Source organism: Carcharhinus amblyrhynchos, chromosome 8 (assembly GCF_965287045.1).
Source record: "Carcharhinus amblyrhynchos chromosome 8, sCarAmb.v2.hapA, whole genome shotgun sequence".
Lineage (NCBI taxonomy): Eukaryota > Metazoa > Chordata > Chondrichthyes > Carcharhiniformes > Carcharhinidae > Carcharhinus > Carcharhinus amblyrhynchos.
The window spans coordinates 39598193-39620065 of NC_137331.1; the positions used below are offsets into that span (position 1 = coordinate 39598193).

General features: G+C 45.3%; 1 protein-coding gene across 5 annotated transcripts in view; it reads left to right on the forward strand.

The window, feature by feature from the left end:
* The window catches only part of znf516 (zinc finger protein 516), a 150951-nt gene that overhangs the window by 117587 nt on the left and 11491 nt on the right, over positions 1 to 21873 (forward strand). For 4 of the 5 annotated variants that reach the window (XM_080193913.1, XM_080193909.1, XM_080193911.1 and 1 more), the window contains one exon: positions 18940 to 18975. The exons of the other annotated variant lie outside the window; for it this stretch is intronic. In XM_080193913.1, coding sequence (XP_080050039.1) covers positions 18940 to 18975 — 36 coding nt within the window. The remainder of the gene's footprint in view (positions 1 to 18939; positions 18976 to 21873) is intronic. 5 annotated transcript variants of the gene reach the window in all.

Here is a 21873-nt window from a genome sequence, read left to right on the forward strand (position 1 = left end):
CCTCCCTATTATTAAGTTGATCTTCCTCTACACCGTGGCTGTGACTGTAACACTACATTCTGCATCTTCTCCTTTCCCAGTCCCCGATGTACTCTATGAATGGTGTGCTTTGTATATTGCACAAGAAACAATACTTTTCACTGTATACTAAGACATGTGACAATAATAAATCAAATCAAATCAAATCAGGACATGATGAAGGGGTAGCCAATTGGGGTTTAAGGAGGGATTGAAAGGAATGAGAGTGAAGTGGGGGAGTCATGGGGATTTGAGGTGAGAATTGTAGAAAGTGGTTGAGGACCTAGCCAGCATTGGTGATGGGAATAGGTGATCTTCAGGATGGGAGCTGGAGGAGCAGAGGTTTGGGAGATAGATGAAGCCTTCAGCAGCAGATGGGTTGAGGCGGACAGTGTTACGGAGGTGGAAGTGGGCACTTTTGGTGATGGAGTAGATAATGGGCTGGGAGCTAACTTTGGGTCGAGTAGGAAGCCACGAATGGAGGCAGTCTGATTCAGCGATTAAAAATAGGGAGAAAACCACACAGTGACAGGCGGTTAAATAGAAAGCTGCCAGGACAAACTTCCACCCACAGACACAGATGCACTGGAAATGGTTTTGTTTAATTCATGCAGCTGAATTGAGCGAACCTGACCATGAACATGTTTATCTCACAGACAGAACAACAGCTGTGATCGGACTCACTTCATTCAATCTGGGAAGCATGTCTTTGGGTAATAATAAGACATAATGAACACACTGTGCTTCCCCTGATCAGTGGGGAGTTTTACTTGACTCAAACCAAAATAACTTTCTAAAAATGTCCCAACTAAAGAGACTGGCAGGAGTTCCTTTCCGGGTGGGAATATCTTCTTTGAAGTGAACAGTGAGTTGGCTGCAACACTTAGATGTCAGAGCAATCTTGGAAAAGAGTCATCAACTCCTGTTTTTAACCATGGTTCCATTAATTAGATTTTGGTTTGATTTGATTTATTATTGTATCTGCAGCTGTACAGAACCTTAGTTAGGCCTCATTTAGAATATTGTGTGCAATTCTGGTCACCACACTACCAGAAGTATGTGGAGGCTTTGGAGAGGGTACAGAAAAGGTTTACCAGGATGTTGCCTGGTCTGGAGGGTATTAGCCATGAGGAGAGGTTGGAGTAACTTAGTTTGTTCTCACTGGGATGACGGAGATTGAGGGGTGACCTGATAGAGGTTTACAAGGTTATGAGTGACATGGACAGAGTGGATAGTCAGATACTCTTTCCTCGGGTAGAATAGTCAAGTACTCGGGTACATAGGTTTAAGGTCCAGTGGGAAAAGTTTAGGAGAGATGTGCAAGGCAGGTTTTTTATACAGAGGGTGGTGAATGTCTGGAACGTGCTGCCCAGGGAGGTGGTGGAAGCAGGTACGATAGCGGCATTTAAGGGGCATCTAGACAAATACATGAATAGGGTGGGAATGGAACGATACGGACTCTGTAAGTGCATACGGTTTTAGTTTAGGTAGGCATCATAATCGGCGCAGGCTTAGAGGGCTGAAGGGCCTGTTCCTGTGCTGTGCTGTTTTTTGATCTTTGCTCTTTGTATTAGTGTACAGGGGGAAGTATTGGTTCTTGCATGCTGTACAGACAATGCATACCAATCATAGAGAAGGAAAGGAGAGAGCGCAGAATGTAGTGTTACAGTCATAGCTAGGGTGTAGAGAAGAATCAGCCTAATACCTGATAGGTCCATTCAAAAGTCTGATGGCAGCTGTCCTTGAGTCAGTTGGTATGTGACCTCAGACTTTTGTATCTTTTTCCTGATGGAAGAAGGTGGTAGAGTGTATGCCCGGAGTACATGGGTTCCTTGATTATGCTGGCTGCTTTCTTGAGGTAATGGGAAGTGTAGGCAGAGTCAATGGATGGGAGGCTGATTTCTGTGATGGACTGGGCTTCATTCATGACCCTTTGTTATTTCTTGTGGTCTAGGGCAGAGCAGGAACCATACCAAGCTGTGATACAACCAGCATGAATGCTTTCTATCTGTAAAAGTTGGTGCGAGTTGTAGCTGACATGCCAAATTTCCTTAGTCTTCTGAGAAAATAGAGGTGTTGGTGGGCATTCTTAACTATAGTGTCAGCATGGGGGGGACTAGGACAAGTTGTTGATGATCTGGACACCTAAAAGCAGAAGCTGTCCACCATTTCTAATTCGTCCCCATTGATGTGGACAAAGACATGTTCTCCACCATGCTTCCTGAAGCCGATGACAATCTCCTTCATTTTGTTGACATTGAGGGAGAGATTATTGTCATTGTACCAGTTCACCAAATTCTCTACCTCATTCCTGTATTCTGTCTCATCATCATATAGCAATTTGTAGATCAAGCAATCTTTCTACGGTTTGTGTCAATCAGTTGGTATGTCTGTGAAGCTGCCACATGTGGGAGTTGGGGAAAGATTGGGCTCTAAAATGTGATTGAAGTACTTTCTTGACATCTCTTGTTGTCTGCTACCCCTGAATGCCAAATAATCCTCACTATTTTTATAGGGGGGGCCCGTATCGCTTTACACAAACAAGTGGTCTCTACATTTAATGAAACATAAAAGAGAGTATTTTAAAACAAGGTTGCTATTGTTGAACTCTTGAATAGATCATGCACAGAAACCACCAGTCTCCTTAAACACTTTATATTGAAATAATTTATTAATATAGTCCCTGATCAATGGCCCTTTCACATATGTTTGCGTTGGACAGGAAAATTACCGACACAGATATCCCACAAGGCCAGTTAACAAAGTTCTCTGACTAAAAACAACTGCTTAACAAAACTAGTGCACAAGAACTTAGAATTGAGGCCAATAAAAATATCATTCTCCATCTACCCCCAACCCAAAGCACACAAAGCAGTAAGCCATGCAGCATTCCCGAGAGGTGGAATTGCTTTGACGTGGATCATTAATAAGGGTTTTCTGCATGGGAATTGTTAAGGGCAGGACTGCTCTAAGAGGCATTGGGTTATGAGTGCGCATCGAGGAGTTAGTTCCTGCACAAAACAGCAGAAAGCCTCTATTGGGCGAGTGTTTGTCTATCTTAGTGTTAAGAGTGTTAACAAGAGGGCAGTCCAGTTGCTTCACTGGGATACAATGAGAGCACTGAGACTCGGGAAGTGGTGCTGAAGGAAACTAATTACTGACACCAGGGCTGGCGGCTGAAGGTGTTGGGAGTGATTTAGCCTTTTTATAGGAAGCACAGAAAGTAAAAGGGAACCTCACAGAAAATAAATAGATATTTTTCAGGAGAAACAGGATGGAAAAGGAAAGAATCCAGTACACCGCTGTCGAACTAAACTGTGGCACCAAGGCAAGGGCCTGAACTTTGTACTCGATGTATGATTGGCTGCGGTAGGGATGGATGCCAGGTCAAATGGTGATCCAAGGCAGGATGGGTGTTAAAACAAGGCCAGAAGGCTGCTTGGAGCTGTGGAAGAGAGGTTTTGCAGAAGGTTCTGCATGCCATGGTGTCTATCTTGCAGGACTCCCTGCAGAGTGTGAACACTGCATTGCTGTGAGCAACGTGTGGAACCTCCTTTCCGAGAGTGGTGATCTCCCGGAGGGGCAGTTCCAGAGACAGAATCCAGGATTCCTGGGATTGTACTCGGACTTACAAGCCCTCAAACAAGCGGTGACCTCAGAAAGTCATTGCCAGTGAGGGAGATGGATGAGGCACCTTGTCTCTCTGTGAGGTACTGAGGAATCCTCTGTATGTTTGATCATGTTGCTTCAGTCTATGCAAAGACACTGATAAATGGGGCAGCATTCCGAAAGCTCTTGCTATCAAATAAATCTGTTGGACCCTAACTGGTGTTGTGAGATTACTTACTGTGCCTATCCCAGTCCAATGCTGGCATCTTCACATCACTTCATTTTAAGATATTTCTGGTTATGCGCAATTACATTGAAGTACCAGACTGTAGGGGTTAACTAACTCTCTGCTAAGCTGACCAATTGCAGCTAACTTCACTACATGTAGAATCAGAAGGCATGAAGGTTAGCTAAAAATTAACTGCATTCCTGAAGGGTACACAATGCAGGCAAACAGCAGTTCCCCATAACAGCAGCTGCGGGAGGATTATTTTTCTGGACAAAGATAGCATGTGAAAAACACTTCCAATAAGGGTTGAAATGTATTTTGATTTTATAGTATGTGTTCTGTTCAGTTCAGTTCAGTTCTTAGATTCCGTTCATTTCAGTACACATTTATTTTGTAGAGGGCCTGGCTGAGAAGCCAATCTCCAAGTTCACTTTTTGCTTCTGTAATGTTAATTCTTTAAGTTCTTCTCAATAAAAGAAAACCATTTTAAAACTTATATCAGTGTGGTCCGCTCATCTCTTTAAATGAATGAATGGACTCAACATCAGTGGTGAGCAGTGAAATACAGACATGCCTCACACTGCCAAATAAGCTGCCAGCTGTCTCTGTGGGCTCCTCTCAGGGTACTCCAGGCAAGGGTGGCAGCTCCTTTTTCCTTCTGCCTGAGACCGTGCCATCTTCCCAGGCACGATGGCTGAGGAGTGCCCTCCCAGGCAGAGCCTCCTCAGACCCCTCCAGCCAGAGGACAACTGCCAAGGCCACCAGGACCAAGTGGGCAGCAGAGTCAACAAACTGCCCTTAATGGCCCTGCCAGTGAGGGGGGAGGTGGGCACCAAGACTTGGCACTTGCAAGCATAGGTCTAAGGCACCGTAAGAACAGGATGGGTTTTTATACATGACCTTTGTTCATTTCATCTAAGTAATGGCTTGTTTCTGTGGAAGTGTGCCAAACATTTTATGTTCTGTCCCTCATTTGTAAGTCTGCTAAAGATATAATAGATATTGTGTTACAGTGACCTTCATGTTTTCCATAGCTGCAGGCCTCATCAGTGCCTCATGATTGACGGCAGGGGCGATAAATATTATTACTGAAGTTGTGAGGTGACATTGGGGTCATGGCATTGCCTTCTCAGCAATGTGTGTGTGTGTGTGTGAAGGAGGCAGCTCGCTCGGACTGAGATGGAAACGAAGCGAGAGCAGCCTGGCTGAAGGAGCATTCAATCGAGGCCTTGCTGATGCCCCTGCCTCCCTGAAGGTTCACCAAGCCTGCCTCCTCATCCTCACCCTCTGCCTGCCTGGGCGCCTCCTTCAATTCATCTGCAGAATCTTCCTCTGAGATGCATGGAGCTGCCTCAATATCCTCCTCCTCAAGTGGGTCTCCTCTTGCCAGTGTTAGGTTGTGCAAAGCACAGCAGCATGTGATGATAAGCAACACTCGCTCTGGAGGATATTGCAGGGTACCCTTGGAACAGTCCAGGCAGCAGCAGAACCACATCTTCAGTGACCCCATTGTCCTCTCAGCCACCACCCTGGTGGGGGGCATGACACTGATTTATCTCTCTTCTGTCTCTGTCCGGGGCTGCTGGGATGGTATTGTGAGCCTTCTTTTCAACAGATACCCTTTGACACCCAGCAACCAACCATCCAACTGAGCTGGAATCATGAATGGGCTAGACACTCAGGGGGTGTCACAGAATGTGTGCATGATGGGAGCTGTCCATGAAACCTTGCAGGGATTGGAAGAATCTGGGTGCTGTGGTCACAGAATATCTGTACCTTCATGGACCTTTTTATTTACAAAGGCACCTGGCTGACCTGTTGATGCCTTGATGGCCACATGGGTGCAGTTTGGCATTCTGGATATAGGTGAACCCAGCAATAGTTGTGAAACGTCTTCCTTGCTCAGCCTGGCTGTTCTTGGTCCATCTGATAATGGATGAATGTGAAGACCGATTTGAAGAAAAGCTTGTCACAGCTTTGGACTCCACATAATTCCTCCACCAACCCTGGAATGATCTGATGCATTAAAATTGAGGATTACTATGACCCTCCGATCCACTAGCATTGGGCATCCACCCACACAGTTAGAGATGATCTCTGGCCTGATCATGTGGCACCATGTTGTCATGGTTTCCCAAGAGAGGCGGCATTGCCTGTGGCACTGTACCTCGGACAGGTTGAGGTAGTTGAATTGCTGCCTGTACCCTGGCAGCAGGATAGTGGCATCTCCTCCAGGCTTGTCCACCTTGCACTCCCTGCAGACACAGAGTACTGAGGGGATGCTGCACTATCAGAAGTTCCACCATTCAGGCAAGATGCTAGACCGAGGCCCCATCTGTTCCCTCAAGTACATGTGATAGATCCTGCAACACTATTTTGAACAAATAGGTACTGGAAGGCCGTGGAAACTTTGGAGAGAAGGTTCACCAGGATGTTGCCTGGTCTTGAAGGTGTTGTCTATGAGGAGTAGTTGAATACACTAGGATTGCTTTCACTGGAAAGGTGGAAGCTGGGGGGAGGCCTGATAGAGATCTACAAAATTATGAGAGGCATAGATAGGGTGGATAGTCAGAGGCTTTTTCCCAGGGTGGAAGTGTCAATTATAAGGGGGCACAGGTTCAAAGTGAGGGGGGGAGATTTAAGAGAGATGTTTGGGGGAAGCTTTTCAAGCAGAGAGTGATGGAGGCCTGAAACGTGCTGCCAGAGGAGGTGGTGGAAGCAGGCACATTAGCAACATTTAAGAGGCATCTGGATAGGTACATGAATAGAGAGGGAATAGAGGGATGTGGACTGAGTAAGGGCAGAAGGGCTTTTTTTTAGTTTAGTTAGGAAATCATGATCAGCGCAGGCTTGGAGGGCCAAAGGGCCATTTCCTGTGCTGTACTTTTCTTTGTTTTTTGTTCTAAAAGCCAGGGAGATTTCCCCCAGTGTCCTGAACAATAATTATCCCTCAACCAACATCACCAGAGCATATTATCCAGCCATTATGGTGTGGCTGTCTGTGGGAGCTTACTGTGCGATAATTGACTGCTGTGTTTTCTACATGAAGATACCTCACAACACCAAGTTAAAGTCCGACAGGTTTATCTGGAATCACGAGCTTTCAGAGCACTGCCCCTTCATCAGGTGAATGGAGAGGTTACACAAACATGGCATATATAGACAAAGGCACCATTACAAGATAATGGTTGGAATCTTTACTGGTCATCAGGTCTTTACAGGTACAGCCAGTGCAAGTGGAGAGAGGGATAAAGAGGGATAAAGGGTTAAAGAGGTGTGAATTGTCTCCAGCCAGGACAGTTAATAGAATTTTGCAAGCCCAGGCCAGATGCTGGGGGTTACCTATAGTGTGACAAGAACCCAAGATCCTGGTTGAGGCTGTCCTTATATTTGCGGAACCTGGCTACCCTTTTCTGCACTTTTTTCTACATTTCTGTAAAACAGTTTGCAGCATCTGTGGTTGTGAATGGTGACAAATGCAAGTCTCCCTCCTCCCCCTCCCTGCCACCGCCATACCAAGTATATTTTCTTTCAGATTTCTAGTGTCTGCAGTATTTTGCTTTTGTTGCTGTCTATGAAGTTTGACCTGAATGGTTTGATTGGGTGATTGACTTCCAGCTCACTGCGGGATATCCAGTATCTCTCTGCAGCAATCTCTTTCTAAAGCACGCACCCTTTCAATTTGGTGGAGGAAAGGTTTATTTTCTTTGACTGCGCAATTGATTTAACTTGATAACTTTCCGAAAGAGGACCCATAAATTACCTCTGAAATCCCACTCTGCCCTACTTTTGCTCCCGGCAGGTGTCAGTTGTCCAGATTTACGACATACGTGGAATCATAACTCATGGTGGCGACAGGTGTGTCACTGTCTAAACAGCAGATCACTCATAAAAGTTGTCAGGTTCTTCCTGTTTGCCAGTCTCTTTGCCAGGAAGTTCTGTCGACAGTTTGCAAATGTGCCTTTGACAAATCCCCAAATATTTAAATTTCAAACTGGCTGAAAGGAAATATTAGATTCCCTTAGTGGAATTGAAAGCAGCTCAAGAAACGATCTTCTACATTTCTGTTTACGAGGTTATGCTTTCGTACTCTTTGCTCTCCACAGTCATGTCAGTAAACTGAGCAATTTTTTAATGGGTACACTGCACATGGGAGTGTGGTAGTTTTAAAGGATAGACTGGTGGATCACAGAACTATAGAATCCCTGCAGTGCAGAAAGAGGCCATCCAGCCCATCAAGTCTGCACTGTCTCACTGAAAGAGCATCCCACCAAGGCCCTCCCCCCCTTTATTCCTGTAACCCAATGCATTTACCACGGCAAATCCACCTAACCTGCACATCTTTGGACACTAAGGGGTGATTTAGCAATGCGTAATCCACCTAACCTGCATATCTTTGGACACTAAGAGGTGATTTAGCATGGCTAATCCACCTAACCTGCATATCTTTGGACACTAAGAGGTGATTTAGCATGGCTAATCCACCTAACCTGCATATCTTTGGATACTTAAGCGGCAATTTAGCATGGCCAATCCATCTAACCTGCACATCTTTGGACTGTGGGAGGAAACCTGCACACCCAGAGGAAATCCACATAGAAATGGGAAGAATGTGCAAACTCCACACAGACAGTGACCCAAGCCAGGAATTGAACTTGGGTCCCTGGCGCTGTGAGGCAGCAGTGCTAACCATTGTGCCACCATGATGCATGATGGGTAGAACTTTAAAAATTTCATTTACGGGATTTGCCATCGCTGGCTAGGCCAGTGTTTATTGGCCATCTCTGACTGATCTCCAGAAGGCGCACCTACACCTCAGGCTGCAATCCCTGAGGTGTAGGTGCACCCACGTGCTGTTAGAATGGCCTCTATCTGTGTCATCATCCTCTCAGCAAGAAAAGTTAAACAATGGGCCAGAATTTACTGTAACCGATGGATGCATGATGTCTACAGCTTGGGGCATCATGGTGGTTAACACTGCTGCCTCACAGCGCCAGGGACCCAGGTTCAATTCCTGGCTTGGGACACTGTCTGTGCAGAGTCTGCATGTTCTCCCCATGTCTGTGTGGGTTTCCTTTGGGTGCTCTGGTTTTCTTCCACTGTCCAAAGGTATACAGGTTAGGTTGGATTAGCCATGCTAAATTGTCCCTTAGTGTCAGGGAGATTAGTAGGGTAAATACATGGGGTTATGGGGATAGGAGCTGGGTGGGATTGTTGTTGGTGCAGACTCAATGGGCTGAATGGCCTCCTTCTGCACTGTAGGGATTCTATGATCCTTTAGATTTGAATATCTCGGGAAAAGAGACCTATTGCGAAATCTTTTCATCTTGCATTCATCAGGACACAAGAATGCCAAATTTCAATTACAACAATTAAAAACATAAGAACATAAGAAACAGGAGCAGGAGTAGGCCATCTAGCCCTTCGAGCCTGCCCCGCCATTCAATAAGATCATGGATGATCTGAAGTGAATCTGTTCCACTTTCCCGCTTTCTCCCCATAACCCTTAATTCCCTTGTCTATCAGAAATCTATCTACCCGTGACTTAAACATATTCAACGAGGTAGCCTCCACCACTTCAATGGACAGAGAATTCCAGAGATTCACCACCCTTTGAGTGAAGAAGTTCCTCCTCAACTCCGATCTAAACTGCCCCTGCCCTTATTTTGAGGCTGTGCCCTCCAGTTCTGCTATCGTTTCTAAGCAGAAAGAATTTATACTACTCGCTGAAATTGGCAAGGCCTGACATTTTGTGGTGAGCTGAGTTTACAGTTAGGACTCAGTACAGAAACTTCACACTGTTCAATGCATTTCAGTGAGTCAGACAGGGAGATGTCATTTTTACATCGTTGATGGAGGGTCAGTACATAGCATTTAGCTTCTTCTGTTATTCCATGTTTAGCTGCGCATCTTCCATAAAACTACTGTGCAATTTGGACATAAATAGCGATGATATTGGTGTCTCAGTGACTCATTCCCACACCAGATTTGACCCCCGAGCCACAAAGGGAGATATTAGGGCAGGTTACCAAAAGCTTGGTCAAAGAGGGAGATTTTAGGATTGTCTTATAACAGGATGGGGAGACAGCGAGAGAATTTCATAACAGCCACCAGAGGTAGATTAATTAAAATCAAAGATGTACAAGCGACCAGAAAAGAAGTGGTGCGGCGATTTTGAGGAGTTTAGGGACTGGAGAGATAGGGAGGGGTGACTCAGAGGAGGGATTTGAGAAGCAGGATGAGAATGTTGAAGTTGAGACCTTCCTGGATCATGAGCCAATGTGGAACAGCGAGCCCAGGGGTGATGGGTAAGTGGTGCAGGTTAGAATACATGATTTACACAGGGAGGCTAGGACAGCACTGGAGCAGTCAAATCTGGAGGTAACTCTGGTAGGGCTAGGGAACCGTGGTGCACAAAAAAAGTTGATTTGTTGGTTAGGAAGAAGAAGGAGGCTTATGTTCGGATGAGGCTTGAGGGCTCGGGTAGTGCAGTAGAAAGCTTTAGATTGGCTAGGAGGGAGTTGAAGAGGGAGTTAAGAAGGGCTAGAAGAGGGCATGAGATGACTTTGGCTGATAGGATTAAGGAGAATCCTAAGGCGTTCTATAGGTATGTCAAGAACAGAAGGTTGGTTAGGGCAAGATTAGGGCCAGTTACAGACAGTAGGGGGAAGTTGTGTGTGGAACTGGAAGAGATTGGAGAGGCATTGAACCATTATTTCTCTTCGGTGTTCACGCAGGACGATATGAATGTAGCTGAGGAGGTCACTGGGGTGAAGGGGTGTAAAATAGAAAGTATTGTAGTTGATACAGAGGATGTGTTGGATATTCTAGATGGGTTGAAAATAGATAAGTCCCCTGGTCCAGACGGGATTTACCCTAGGATTCTATGGGAGGCAAGAGAGGTGATTGCAGAGCCACTGGCTCTGATCTTCAGGTCGTCGTTGGTCTCTGGTATAGTACCGGAAGATTGGAGGACAGCGAATGTTGTCCCATTGTTTAAGAAGGGGAGCAGAGACTTCCCTGGGAATTACAGACCAGTGAGTCTTACTTCTGTAGTGGGCAAGGTTTTAGAAAGAATTATTAGGGATAGGATTTATAGTTATTTGGAGAGTAATGAATTGATTAGAGATAGTCAGCATGGTTTTGTAGCGGGAAGGTCGTGCCTTACTAACCTTATTGAGTTCTTTGAGAAGGTGACCAAAGAGGTGGATAGGGGTAAGGCAGTAGATGTGGTATATATGGATTTTAGTAAGGCGTTTGATAAGGTTCACCATGGTATGCTTCTGCAGAAAATGCAGATGTATGGGATTGGTGGTAATTTAGGTACTTGGATCAGGAATTGGTTAGCAGATAGGAGACAGAGGGTGGTGGTTGATGGTAATTATTCATCATGGAGTTCGGTTACGAGTGGTGTGCCTCAGGGATCTGTTTTGGGGCCACTGCTGTTTGTAATCTTTATTAATGATCTGGATGAGGGTATAGTTGGGTGGATTAGTAAGTTTGCTGATGACACCAAAGTCGGAGGTGTGGTAGATTGTGAGGAAGGGTGTCGAAGTTTGCAGGGTGACTTGGACAGGTTGCAGAGCTGGGCCGCGAGGTGGCGGATGGAGTTTAATGCGGAGAAGTGTGAGGTAATCCATTTCGGTAGGAATAACAGATGTGTTGAGTATAGGGCTAACGGGAGGACTTTGAATAGAGTGGAGGAGCAGAGGGATCTAGGTGTATGTGTACATAGATCCCTGAAAGTTGGGAATCAAGTAGATAAGGTAGTTAAGAAGGCGTACGGTGTCTTGGCGTTTATTGGCAGGGGGATTGAATTTAGGAGTCGCAGCGTCATGTTGCAACTGTACACAACTCTGGTGCGGCCGCACTTGGAGTACTGTGTGCAGTTCTGGTCCCCACATTACAGGAAGGATGTGGAGGCTTTGGAGAGGGTGCAGAGGAGGTTTACCAGGATGTTGCCTGGTATGCAGGGGAGGTCCTATGAGGAGAGACTGAGGGATTTGGGGTTGTTTTCACTGGAAAGAAGGCGGCTAAGAGGGGATCTTATAGAAACATATAAGATGATTAGAGGTTTAGATAGGGTGGATGGTGATAGCCTGTTTCCTCGGATGGAGAAATCTAGCACGAGGGGGCATGGCTTTAAATTAAGGGGGGGTAGTTATAGGACGGATGTCAGGGGCAGGTTCTTTACCCAGAGGGTGGTGAGGGACTGGAATGCCCTGCCTGCTGCAGTTGTAAATGCGCCTAGTTTGGGGGCGTTTAAGAGATTGGTGGATAGGTTTATGGACGAAAAGGGATTGGTTTAGATTAGTGGGTCAATGTTTTTTTTTAAAAATAAGACTGGTCGGCGCAACATTGTGGGCCGAAGGGCCTGTTCCGCGCTGTAATGTTCTATGTTCTATGTAACAAAGTCACAGACGACATTTTCAGCTGCAGGTGAAATTCCATTTGAAGTGTAAAGAAGATGGAGCTAAAATGGATGATTTATTAATCCAGAAGCTCAGCTAATGTTCTGGGGACCTGGGTTCGAATCCTGCCACAGCAGCTGAATTTAATAAAAAGTATCTGGAATTAAGAATCTACTGATGACCATGAAACCATTGTTGATTGTTGGGAAAATCCATCTGGCTCCTTCCTTTAGGGAAGGAAATCTGCCATCCTTACCCGAGCTGGCCTCCATGTGACTCCAGAGCCAGAGCAAAGTGGTTGCCAATATCTATCCCTCCATCATTGGCACAGTGGGTGGCACAATGGTTAGCACTGCGGTCTCAGGGATATGGGTTTGATTCCGGCCCTGGGTGACTGTGTGGAGTTTGCACGTTCTCCCTGTGTCTGCGTGGGTTTCCTCAGGGTGCTCCAGTTTCCTCCCACAGTCTGAAAGATGTGCAGGTTAGGTGAAGTGGCCATGCTAAATTTTCCCTCAGTGTACTTGGGCAACGAGAGATGGATAATAAATGCTGGCTAGCCAGCGACGCCAATGTCCTGCGAATGGAAAAAAAAACTACAATGGTGGAGTGGTGTTGACAATCCACTTTCCTGTCCTCTCCTTTCCTTCTCTATAACCAGTATGTACTCTATAAACAGTGTGTTTTGTCTGTATAGCGCGCAAGAAACAATACTTTTCACTGTATCCCAATACATGTGACAATAAGTCAAACTGAATCCAGAGACCCTGAGTGATGCTCTGGGGACCTAAGTTCAAATCTCATCATGGCACTGAATCTCACCAATTTAATTCACTAAAACTCTGGAATTAAAAGTCTCTTGATGACCACGAAACCATAGTCAATTGTCAAGAAAACCCATCAGATTTACAAATGTCTTTTTAGGAAAGGAAATCTGCCGTCCTTACCCAATCTGGCCTACATTTGACTCCAGAGCCACAGCAATGTGGTTGACTCTGAAATGGCCTAGCAAACCATTCAGTTCAGTGGCAGTTAGGGATGGGCAATAAATGCTAGTCCAGCCAGCAATGCCCACATCCCATGAACATTTTTTTAAAGTAGCTTACTTAGGGGCAATTGACAAACCCCAAAGAATGTTGTCCAGTCCTCGAAGACACAATGAAACACTTCTGGAATCTTATATCTATATTGTGGTGACAAAATATGCAATCACTTACACCTTTATAGTACCGCCTTCACTTTTACATTGAAAATGAGCCAGAAAGATTGACTCATTTAATGACCCTTCTTATGTCACCTTCCTCACTGAGGCATTAACTCAGTGGAGCTACAACTCTCACCAATTTTTACAGATGCACTATAGAAAGCATTCTTTGTATCACAGCTTGGTATGGCTCTTGCTCTGCCCAAGACTGCAGCGAACTACAAAAGGTTGTGAATGTAGCCCAATCCATCACACAAACCAGCTTCCCATCCATTGATTCTGTCTACACTTCCCACTGCCTCGGCATAGCAGCCAGCATAATTAAGGACCTCATGCACCCCCCAACATTCTCTCTTCCACCTTCTTCCATCAGGAAAAAGATACAAAAGTCTGAGATTATGTATCAACCAACTCAAGAACAGCTTCTTCTCTGCTGTTGTCAGAGTTTTGAATGGACTTACCTTGCATTAAGTTGATCTTTACCCACACCCTAGCTATGATTGTAACACTACATTCTGCACTCTCTCATTTCCTTCTCTATGAATGGTATGATTTGCCCATGTAGCACACAAGAAGCAATACTTTTCACTATATACTAATACATGTGTCAATAACAAATCAAGTAAAATCAAAACAAATCAAATGAAATCAGATGCTTTTTACTCAATGTATTTATTCCTCGGTATGTTGCCATTTTCACAGTGGTCGCTGAGGTATTGCTATGTGTAATTGTGAGCAACAAGTTGCAGTTCCCTGTAGTGAAACGAATAGAAGTGAAGAAAGATGAGTTTGGCTGAATGAGGTGGGGCAGGGGGAAGATTTTGTGACATTATCTCCTGGCTCCTGCAGACGCACCTCATCGAGTGGTGCAGGGGAAGTGTAACGGGGGTGAAATTCATCTTTGCAGCCTGCGGGGCGTGACCTCTTTGAAACAGTGTATATGGAAGTATCCCCACCATGCGCTGGAGGCCTGCAAAGCAGTCCTATTGTGACATTCGGAATACTAAATGCTGAGTATTGCTGAATTAAGGGGCATGCTGTCAAAGTTTTGCATCTGGCACTCAGCGGGACAGATGCAGGAATGCCAAATTTCAAAGGGAACAGATTGGTCAATTGTTAATTTAATGGCTACACCAAGAAAAGGAATCCTTTCAAGCCTTACGCAATTGGTGAATTACCCAAGAGATTGGGGAGCCTTTGGTCCCCTGTTGTTTTCTCCATAGTAATGCCTCGACCAATCAGAGTCCACTTCTCAACAAATCAGCTCCCCTTTCTCCTGTGATTATGAGGGGCAAGGTTGAGAAGCTGGACCTTCATGAATAACCTTATTCAGAACAAGGATTGAATTTCTGCTGTTGGCTCTAACCAACCGTCCAGCCAACCGAGCTAATCCGATCCCCTAAGGGCGCATGGTGGCACAGTGGTTAACACAGCCCCAGGACTCAAGATCAATTCCGGCCTCAGGTCACTGTTTGGGTGGAGTTTGCACGTTCGCCGTATATCTGTGTGGGTTTCCTCCGGGTGCTCCAGTTTCCTCCCACACTCCAAAGATGTGCGGGTTAGGTTGTTGGCCATGTTAAGTTGATCCTTAGTGTCAGTGGTAACTAGCAGAGTAAATATGTAGGGTTACAGGGGTATATATAGGGCCTGGGTGGGACTTCTGTTCATGCAGGCTCAATGGGCTAGATGACCTCCTACTAGACTGTAGGTGTTCTATGATTCTATGATTTGAAATTTGGCATGCCTGCATTTGTCCGGATGAGTGACAGGACAAAGAGCTTTGGTAGTACCTCCCTTTTCAGCGATGCGACTGTGGTACCATATTGCTGGTGCCATTGGGTCAACATAAGCAACAGAATCATCCCTGGTTGTTAATTACCAACACTCAATCTGCCCCCATGACAGGATGTCTATCGATAATAAGGAAGTTTTACTCTATCTTTATAAGCAGGATTTTTCGGGCAAGGTCAACGGATCTTTGCATTGTCCATGTCCTACCTATGATTCCCGTGGCAGGGAGAACAGGGAAATTTCACTGATATCTCAGTGGATAGGGCTCAACTGAAGTATTACTTCTAACTTACCCCTGGACAGCTCCTTTAGAAAAATGGAAAGGAGATTTACTGGAATCATAGAATCATAGAATCCCTACAGTGCAGAAGGAGGCCATTCAGCCCATCGAGCCTGCACTGACATAAATTAGACACTATCCCCATAACCCCATGTATTTATCCTGCTAATCCCCCTGACACTAAGGAACAATTTATCATGGCCATTGCCTCTAATCCGTACATCTTTGGACTGTGAGAGGAAACCAGAGCACCCAGAGGAAACCCACGTAGATATCAAGAGAATGTGCAGACTCCACACAGACAGGGACCCAAGGCCGGAATTGAACCCAGGTCCCTGGCACTGTGAGGCAGCAATGGTGTGGGAACTCAGTCATGTAGATGTCTTAGTTAGTTCGCCTTAGAGCAGAGAAGATTAAGGGGAGATTTAGCAGAGGTGTTCAAAATTGTAAGTTTGTGACAGAGTAGATTTAAGAAAATTATTTCCAATGACAGAAAGGTCAGTAACCAAAGGACATAGTCTTGAGATAATTGGCTAAAATGCCAAGAGTAGCAGGGGTGAGGTGAGGAGAATATTTTTACATAGTGAGTTGTGATCCAGAAAGTGCAGCCTGAGAGACTGGGCACGATAGCACAGTGGTTAGCACTACTGCCTCACAGTGCCAGGGACCCAGAGTTTGAGCATTCTCCCTGCATGGGTCTGTGTGGGTTTCCTCTGGGTGCTCCGGTTTCCTCCCACAGTTCAAAGATGTGCAGGTTAAGTGTATTGGCCATGCTAAATTACCCCGTGGTGTCCCAAGATATGTAGATTAGATGGATTAACCATGGTAAAAAGTGTGGCTTTATGGGAATAGGGCAGGGGAGAGTGCCTGGGTAAGGTACTCTGTTAGAGAGTCAGTGCAAACTCAATGGGCTGAACGGCCTCCTGCTACACTGTAGGGATTCCATAAGGATGGTGCAAGCAGCTTCAACAGTAACTCACTGAAAGCCATTGGATAAAGACTTGGGAGAAGGGAAAAACCTTTACTGGGCTGGAGTGGAAGAGCAGGGCGAATGGGACTAATTGAATTGTTTTTCGATCAGAGAGGTGGCACGGACATGGTGGGTCGAATGGCCTCCTCTAGAAGCTGTGATATGTTTTAATCAGTAAAGTGTTCAATCAGGCAATCACACCATGCCTTCAGAGTGAATGAAGTAGTGAAACCACTGCTCAGGAACCAGTCTTCCTTTCGCACAGAGTTAGGCAGATCTGATGGTTCAAGACTGATGTCTCCAGTTAGTATTTCGAATAGAGGGGGTGGTGGGGGGGAAGGAATACTGAATCGCTAATGATTGATTAAAGCCATTTTACTCGTCTTCATTCCTGATGCAGTCATGCACTGTTATTACAAAGATCTTTACCCCCAGCTGATTTAATCAAAAGCTGGAGGCATTTACAACACATTTCAAAGCAGGAGAGGAGTGACATGGAGGACACACAATATAAATTACCAACAAAATTCTCACTACACGATCTGCTTATTACTTTATTAGCTAGTCATCGACCGATTTATAAAGTCTTGCACACTTTCTTATTGAGGCCTGCTGTGTTTGATATTAGCCCAGCTTTCCTCTGGCTTCTCCACTGAAGCTTTTCCGCGTAGTGACACCAGATCATTGCCTCATTCCTCTTCCCTCGAACTCTCTCAAGGCAGCCATAACACTGAGTTGTGATTTTCTTCAGACCCAATTGGCTTTAACACCAACACCCCACCTCACCCCTGAGCACCATCACTTGGCAGGCAATCATGCAAACCAACCTCCCATCCATTGACTCCGTCTAGGGTGGCACGGTGGCACAGTGGTTAGCACTGCTACCTCACAGCTCCAAGGACCTGGGTTCAATTCCCAGCTTGGGTCACTGTGTGTGTGGAGTTTGCACATTCTCCTTGTCACTGTGTGGGTTTCCTCCGGGTGCTCCAGTTTCCTCCCACACTTCAAAGGTGTGAGGGTTAGGTTGATAGGCCATGCTAAATTGACCCTAGTGTCAGGTGGAATAGGGCCTGGATGGGATTGTGGTCAGCACAGACTCGATGGGCCAAATGGTCTCCTTCCGCACTGTAGGGATTTTATAAGAATTTCCCACTACCTCAGGAAAGCAGCCAGCATAAGCAAGGACCCCAACACATCTTGGACATACTCTTTTCCACCTTCTTCCATCGAAAAAAATATACAAAAGTCTAAAGACACGTACCAACCAACTCAAGAACAGCTTCTTCCCTGCTGCCATCAGACTTTTGAGTTGTCCTACCACACATTTTTCTCTACAACCGAGCTATGACATTATATTTGACCCAGATTCAATCCAGGCCTGAGTCACTGTCTGTGTGGAGTCTGCCCATTCTCCCCATGTCTGCGTGGGTTTCCTCTGGGTGCTCTGGTTTCCTCCCACAATTCAAAGATATGCAGATTAGGTTGATTGGCTATGCTAAATTGCTTTCAGCTATTAGTGTAATCTTAAAGCCTTCATAGAATCCATATACAGCGGAAGGACGCCATTTGGCCCATCGAGCCTGCATCGACAGCAATCCCATACTATCCCTGTAACCAGATGTATTTACCCTGCTGATCGCCCTGACATTAAGGGGCAATTTTGCATGGCCAATCCACCTAACTTACACATTTTTGGACACTTTGGCCCCTTAGTGTCCAAAGATGTGTATGTTAGGTGGATTGGCCATGCAAAATTGCCCCTTAGTGTCAAGGGGATCAGCAGGGTAAATACGTGGGGGTTACAGGGATAGGAAGTGATTGCTGTCGGCGCAGGCTCGATGGGCTAAATGGCATCCTTCTGCATTGTATGGATTCAATGAAGGCTTTAAGATTACACTGTAAGATAATAGCTGATACAAGCTAAACTCTTAATGTTTTCCACTGGGATTTCTCCCTCGTGTTTTAGCAAGGGTTTTCATTTTCACTATCTTACAATTTTGGTGACATGCAATAAATGTTCACATCGCAAAATCATTTCAAGTGAAGATATATGGATATATTTTCAATGGCTTTAGCAAAGAATTGCAGGTAAGTTTGAGATTTATTATCTATATAGCCTTTTACTGTGAAACCTCTCAATTTACAAAGATCACCATGCGTAACAGAACGTGTTATTTAACTCATCATCAGCAGTGATGACAGATCACATCCAATTGGGAGATGTGGCCAGTATTCTCCAGCCTCGCCCATTGCTGGGATTCTCCAGTTCCGCTGCTGTGAATGGAGGTTTGGCTGAGCGCCAAATTTTCTATTCTCGCTAGCAGCGGGAGTGGGGTGTGTGAGGCCGGAGAAATCCAGCTCGTGTAAAATTTGCAGCATTGTTCAAATAAATGAAAGCATTCTAACACCTCGTTGTATTTCTTGTTTCAGTGCAAACATCTTTCTACAACGCCCAAGTGGTGCCCGGTAAGTATTGACTCTGACCATTATTTGCACATTTACCTTCTTGAGCTGAGATCACACAGATTTGTTTTCCCCTGTGCGAAAGTCGGTGCCAAAGTGACTGAGTTCCCAATTTTCCAACATCCAAAACAAATTCATATCGGAACTGGTAGTTTTAGCTGGTTGTGAACAAAACCCACTGGGGCTGACTAACAAGTGGACTGGAGAATAGACGCATCTAGAATCATTGAATCCCTACAGTGCACAGGGAGGTCATTTGGCCCATTGGGTCTGCACCAACTTTCCAATAGAGCATCCCACTCATGACCTCCCCTGCCCTATACCCATAACCTCATGTAATATCGCTAATCTACACCAGGTATTCCAGTTTCCTTCCACAGTCTGAAAGACATGTTGGTTAAATGCCTTGGCCATGCTAAATTCCCCCTCAGTGTACCCAAACAGGTACCGGAGGGTGGCGATTTGCGGACTTTCACAGTAACTTCATTGCAGTGTTAATGTAAGCCTACTTGTGACACTAATAAATACGCTAACTTTAAATATCATGAGACACTAAGGGAGAATTTAGCATGGCTAATACACCAAACCAGCATGTCTTTCGGACTGTGGGAGGAAATGGAGCATCCGGAAGAAACCTGCACAGACACGGGGAGAATGTGCAAACTCTGCACAGTCACCCAAAGCTGGAATTGAACCCGGGTCCCTGATGCTGCGAGGCAGCAGTGCTAATCGCTGTGCCACTGTGCCACTTGTATTTAAGACTATTGTATGAGAAAGGGCATTTCAGAGGCAGCAAGACACATTTTGCGTCTTACCTCTGAATTCCACAAAATCTCAAACAATGACACAATGGAGTAGAGGAAAGACATTGTTAAACTGGTGTGGCAACAATAATCTCTCCCTCAACGTCAACAAAACAAAGGCTTCATGATGTGTAGTGAAGAATATGCCCCTGTCCACATCAACGGAGATGAAGTAGAAATGGTCGGAAACTTCAAGTTTTTAGGTGGTCTGATCACCAACAAACTGTCCTCGTACCTCCATGCAGATGCAGGAAGCCCACCAATGCCTCTACTTTCTCAGAAGACTAAGGAAATTGGGTATGTTAGCTATGACTTTCACCAACTTTTACAGACACACCATAGAAAGCATTCTTTCTGGGTGTATCACAGTTTGGTATGGCTCCTGCTTTGCCCAAGACCGCAAGAAACTACAAAAGGTCATGAAAGTATCCTAATCCAACACGCAAACCTGTCTCCCATCCATTGACTCTGTCTACACTTCCCACTGCCTCAGCAAAACAGCCAGCTTAATTAAGGACCCCATGCATCACGGACATTCTCTCTTCCACCTTCTTCCATTGGGAAAAAGGCACAAAAGTCTGAGCTCACGTACCAGCCGATTCAAGAACAGCTTCTTCCCTGCTGCCATCAGATTTTTGAATGGACTTACCTTGCGTTAAGTTGATCTTTCTCTATATCCTAGCTCTGACTGTAACACTACATTCTACACTCTCTCCTTTCCTTCTCTATGAACGATATGCTTTGTCTGCAGAGCGCGCAAGAAACAATACTTCTCACTGTATACTAATACATGTGACACAATAAATCAGATCAAATCAAATCAAATCGTTCTGAAATTGGGACAGCAATGATTATAGAAGAAGGCTATTAGCGTCCTGGAAACCGAGGCTGCCTTAGTCGCATAATAATTACCTGATTGATGTAGTTTTATTTTGAATAGATGTCATTCCTCGGCGATGGACTGTTCTTTTATTTTACACTTTTATAATCGCTCACACATCCTGTGGTGTCAGTTCCAATCAGTCGGGCAGATGACAGGTCCCTGCTGCTCATTACCTGATACATGATGTTGTCCATTTATCGCTGCATTATTTATCCTCGGTGTTGCAGACCTTGAACTTTAAGATCTGGGAATTTCTCAAAGGACACAGAACTAGTGACCTTTCATAGATTTCCGTAGGCACAAGCCTCAGTTGTAGCTTGATAGTTAGCACTTGAGTCTCTGAACCTGAAGGTCGTGGTTCAAATCCTACTCTGTGCATTACCTGATTCAGTTGTGGCCCTTGCAAGCATCTTTTGGGGGGTTGCTTTGCCTCAATTAGCTGGACTTTGATTTGATTTATTGTTGTCACATGTACCTGGATACAGTGAAAAGTATTGTTTCTTGTGCCCTATACAGACAATGCATACCATTCATAGGGGAGAAGGAAAGGAGAGAGTGCAGAATATATTGTCGAGAGTTTAAGAGTTAGAATGCAGTTTAAAAAGCATAGAATGAGAGTAAAAAATAGAATTCAAGGGGACAGCTCGCAGGAAGCCACCATGTTCCAGTGCCATCTTGAATCATCTGGTTCCTGATGCGGGGTGATAACAACAGCGTGGGTTCAATTCCCGTACTGGCTGAGGTTATTCATGAAGGCTGCGCCTTCTCAGCCTTGCCCCTCGCTTGAGTTATGGTGATCCTCAGGTTAAATCACTATCAGTCAGCTCTGCACCAACCCCCCCCCGCCTCCCCAACCCCAACAATGGGCAGAACAGTTGATGGTCATATGGGACTGTGGCAACTTTACCTTTTTACCTGATCCAATCCACTGTTGGCCACTATCTGTCCTCTCAGTGAGACGTGAAAAATCCCATTACTTGGAAGAAGCGAAGAATGAGTTCTCTCCGGTGTCCTGGCGAACCTTTAACCTCAACCCGGATCCCCCCCACCTAAGAAAGGATATTCTTGCCACAGAGGGAGAGCAGCGAAGGGTCATGAGCTGATACTGGGGTTGGCGAGACTATCTTATGAGGAGAGATTGGACTGAGCCTGTATTCACTCGGGTCCAGAAGGATGACAGGGGATGTGATTGAAGTGCATAAAATTCTAACAGAG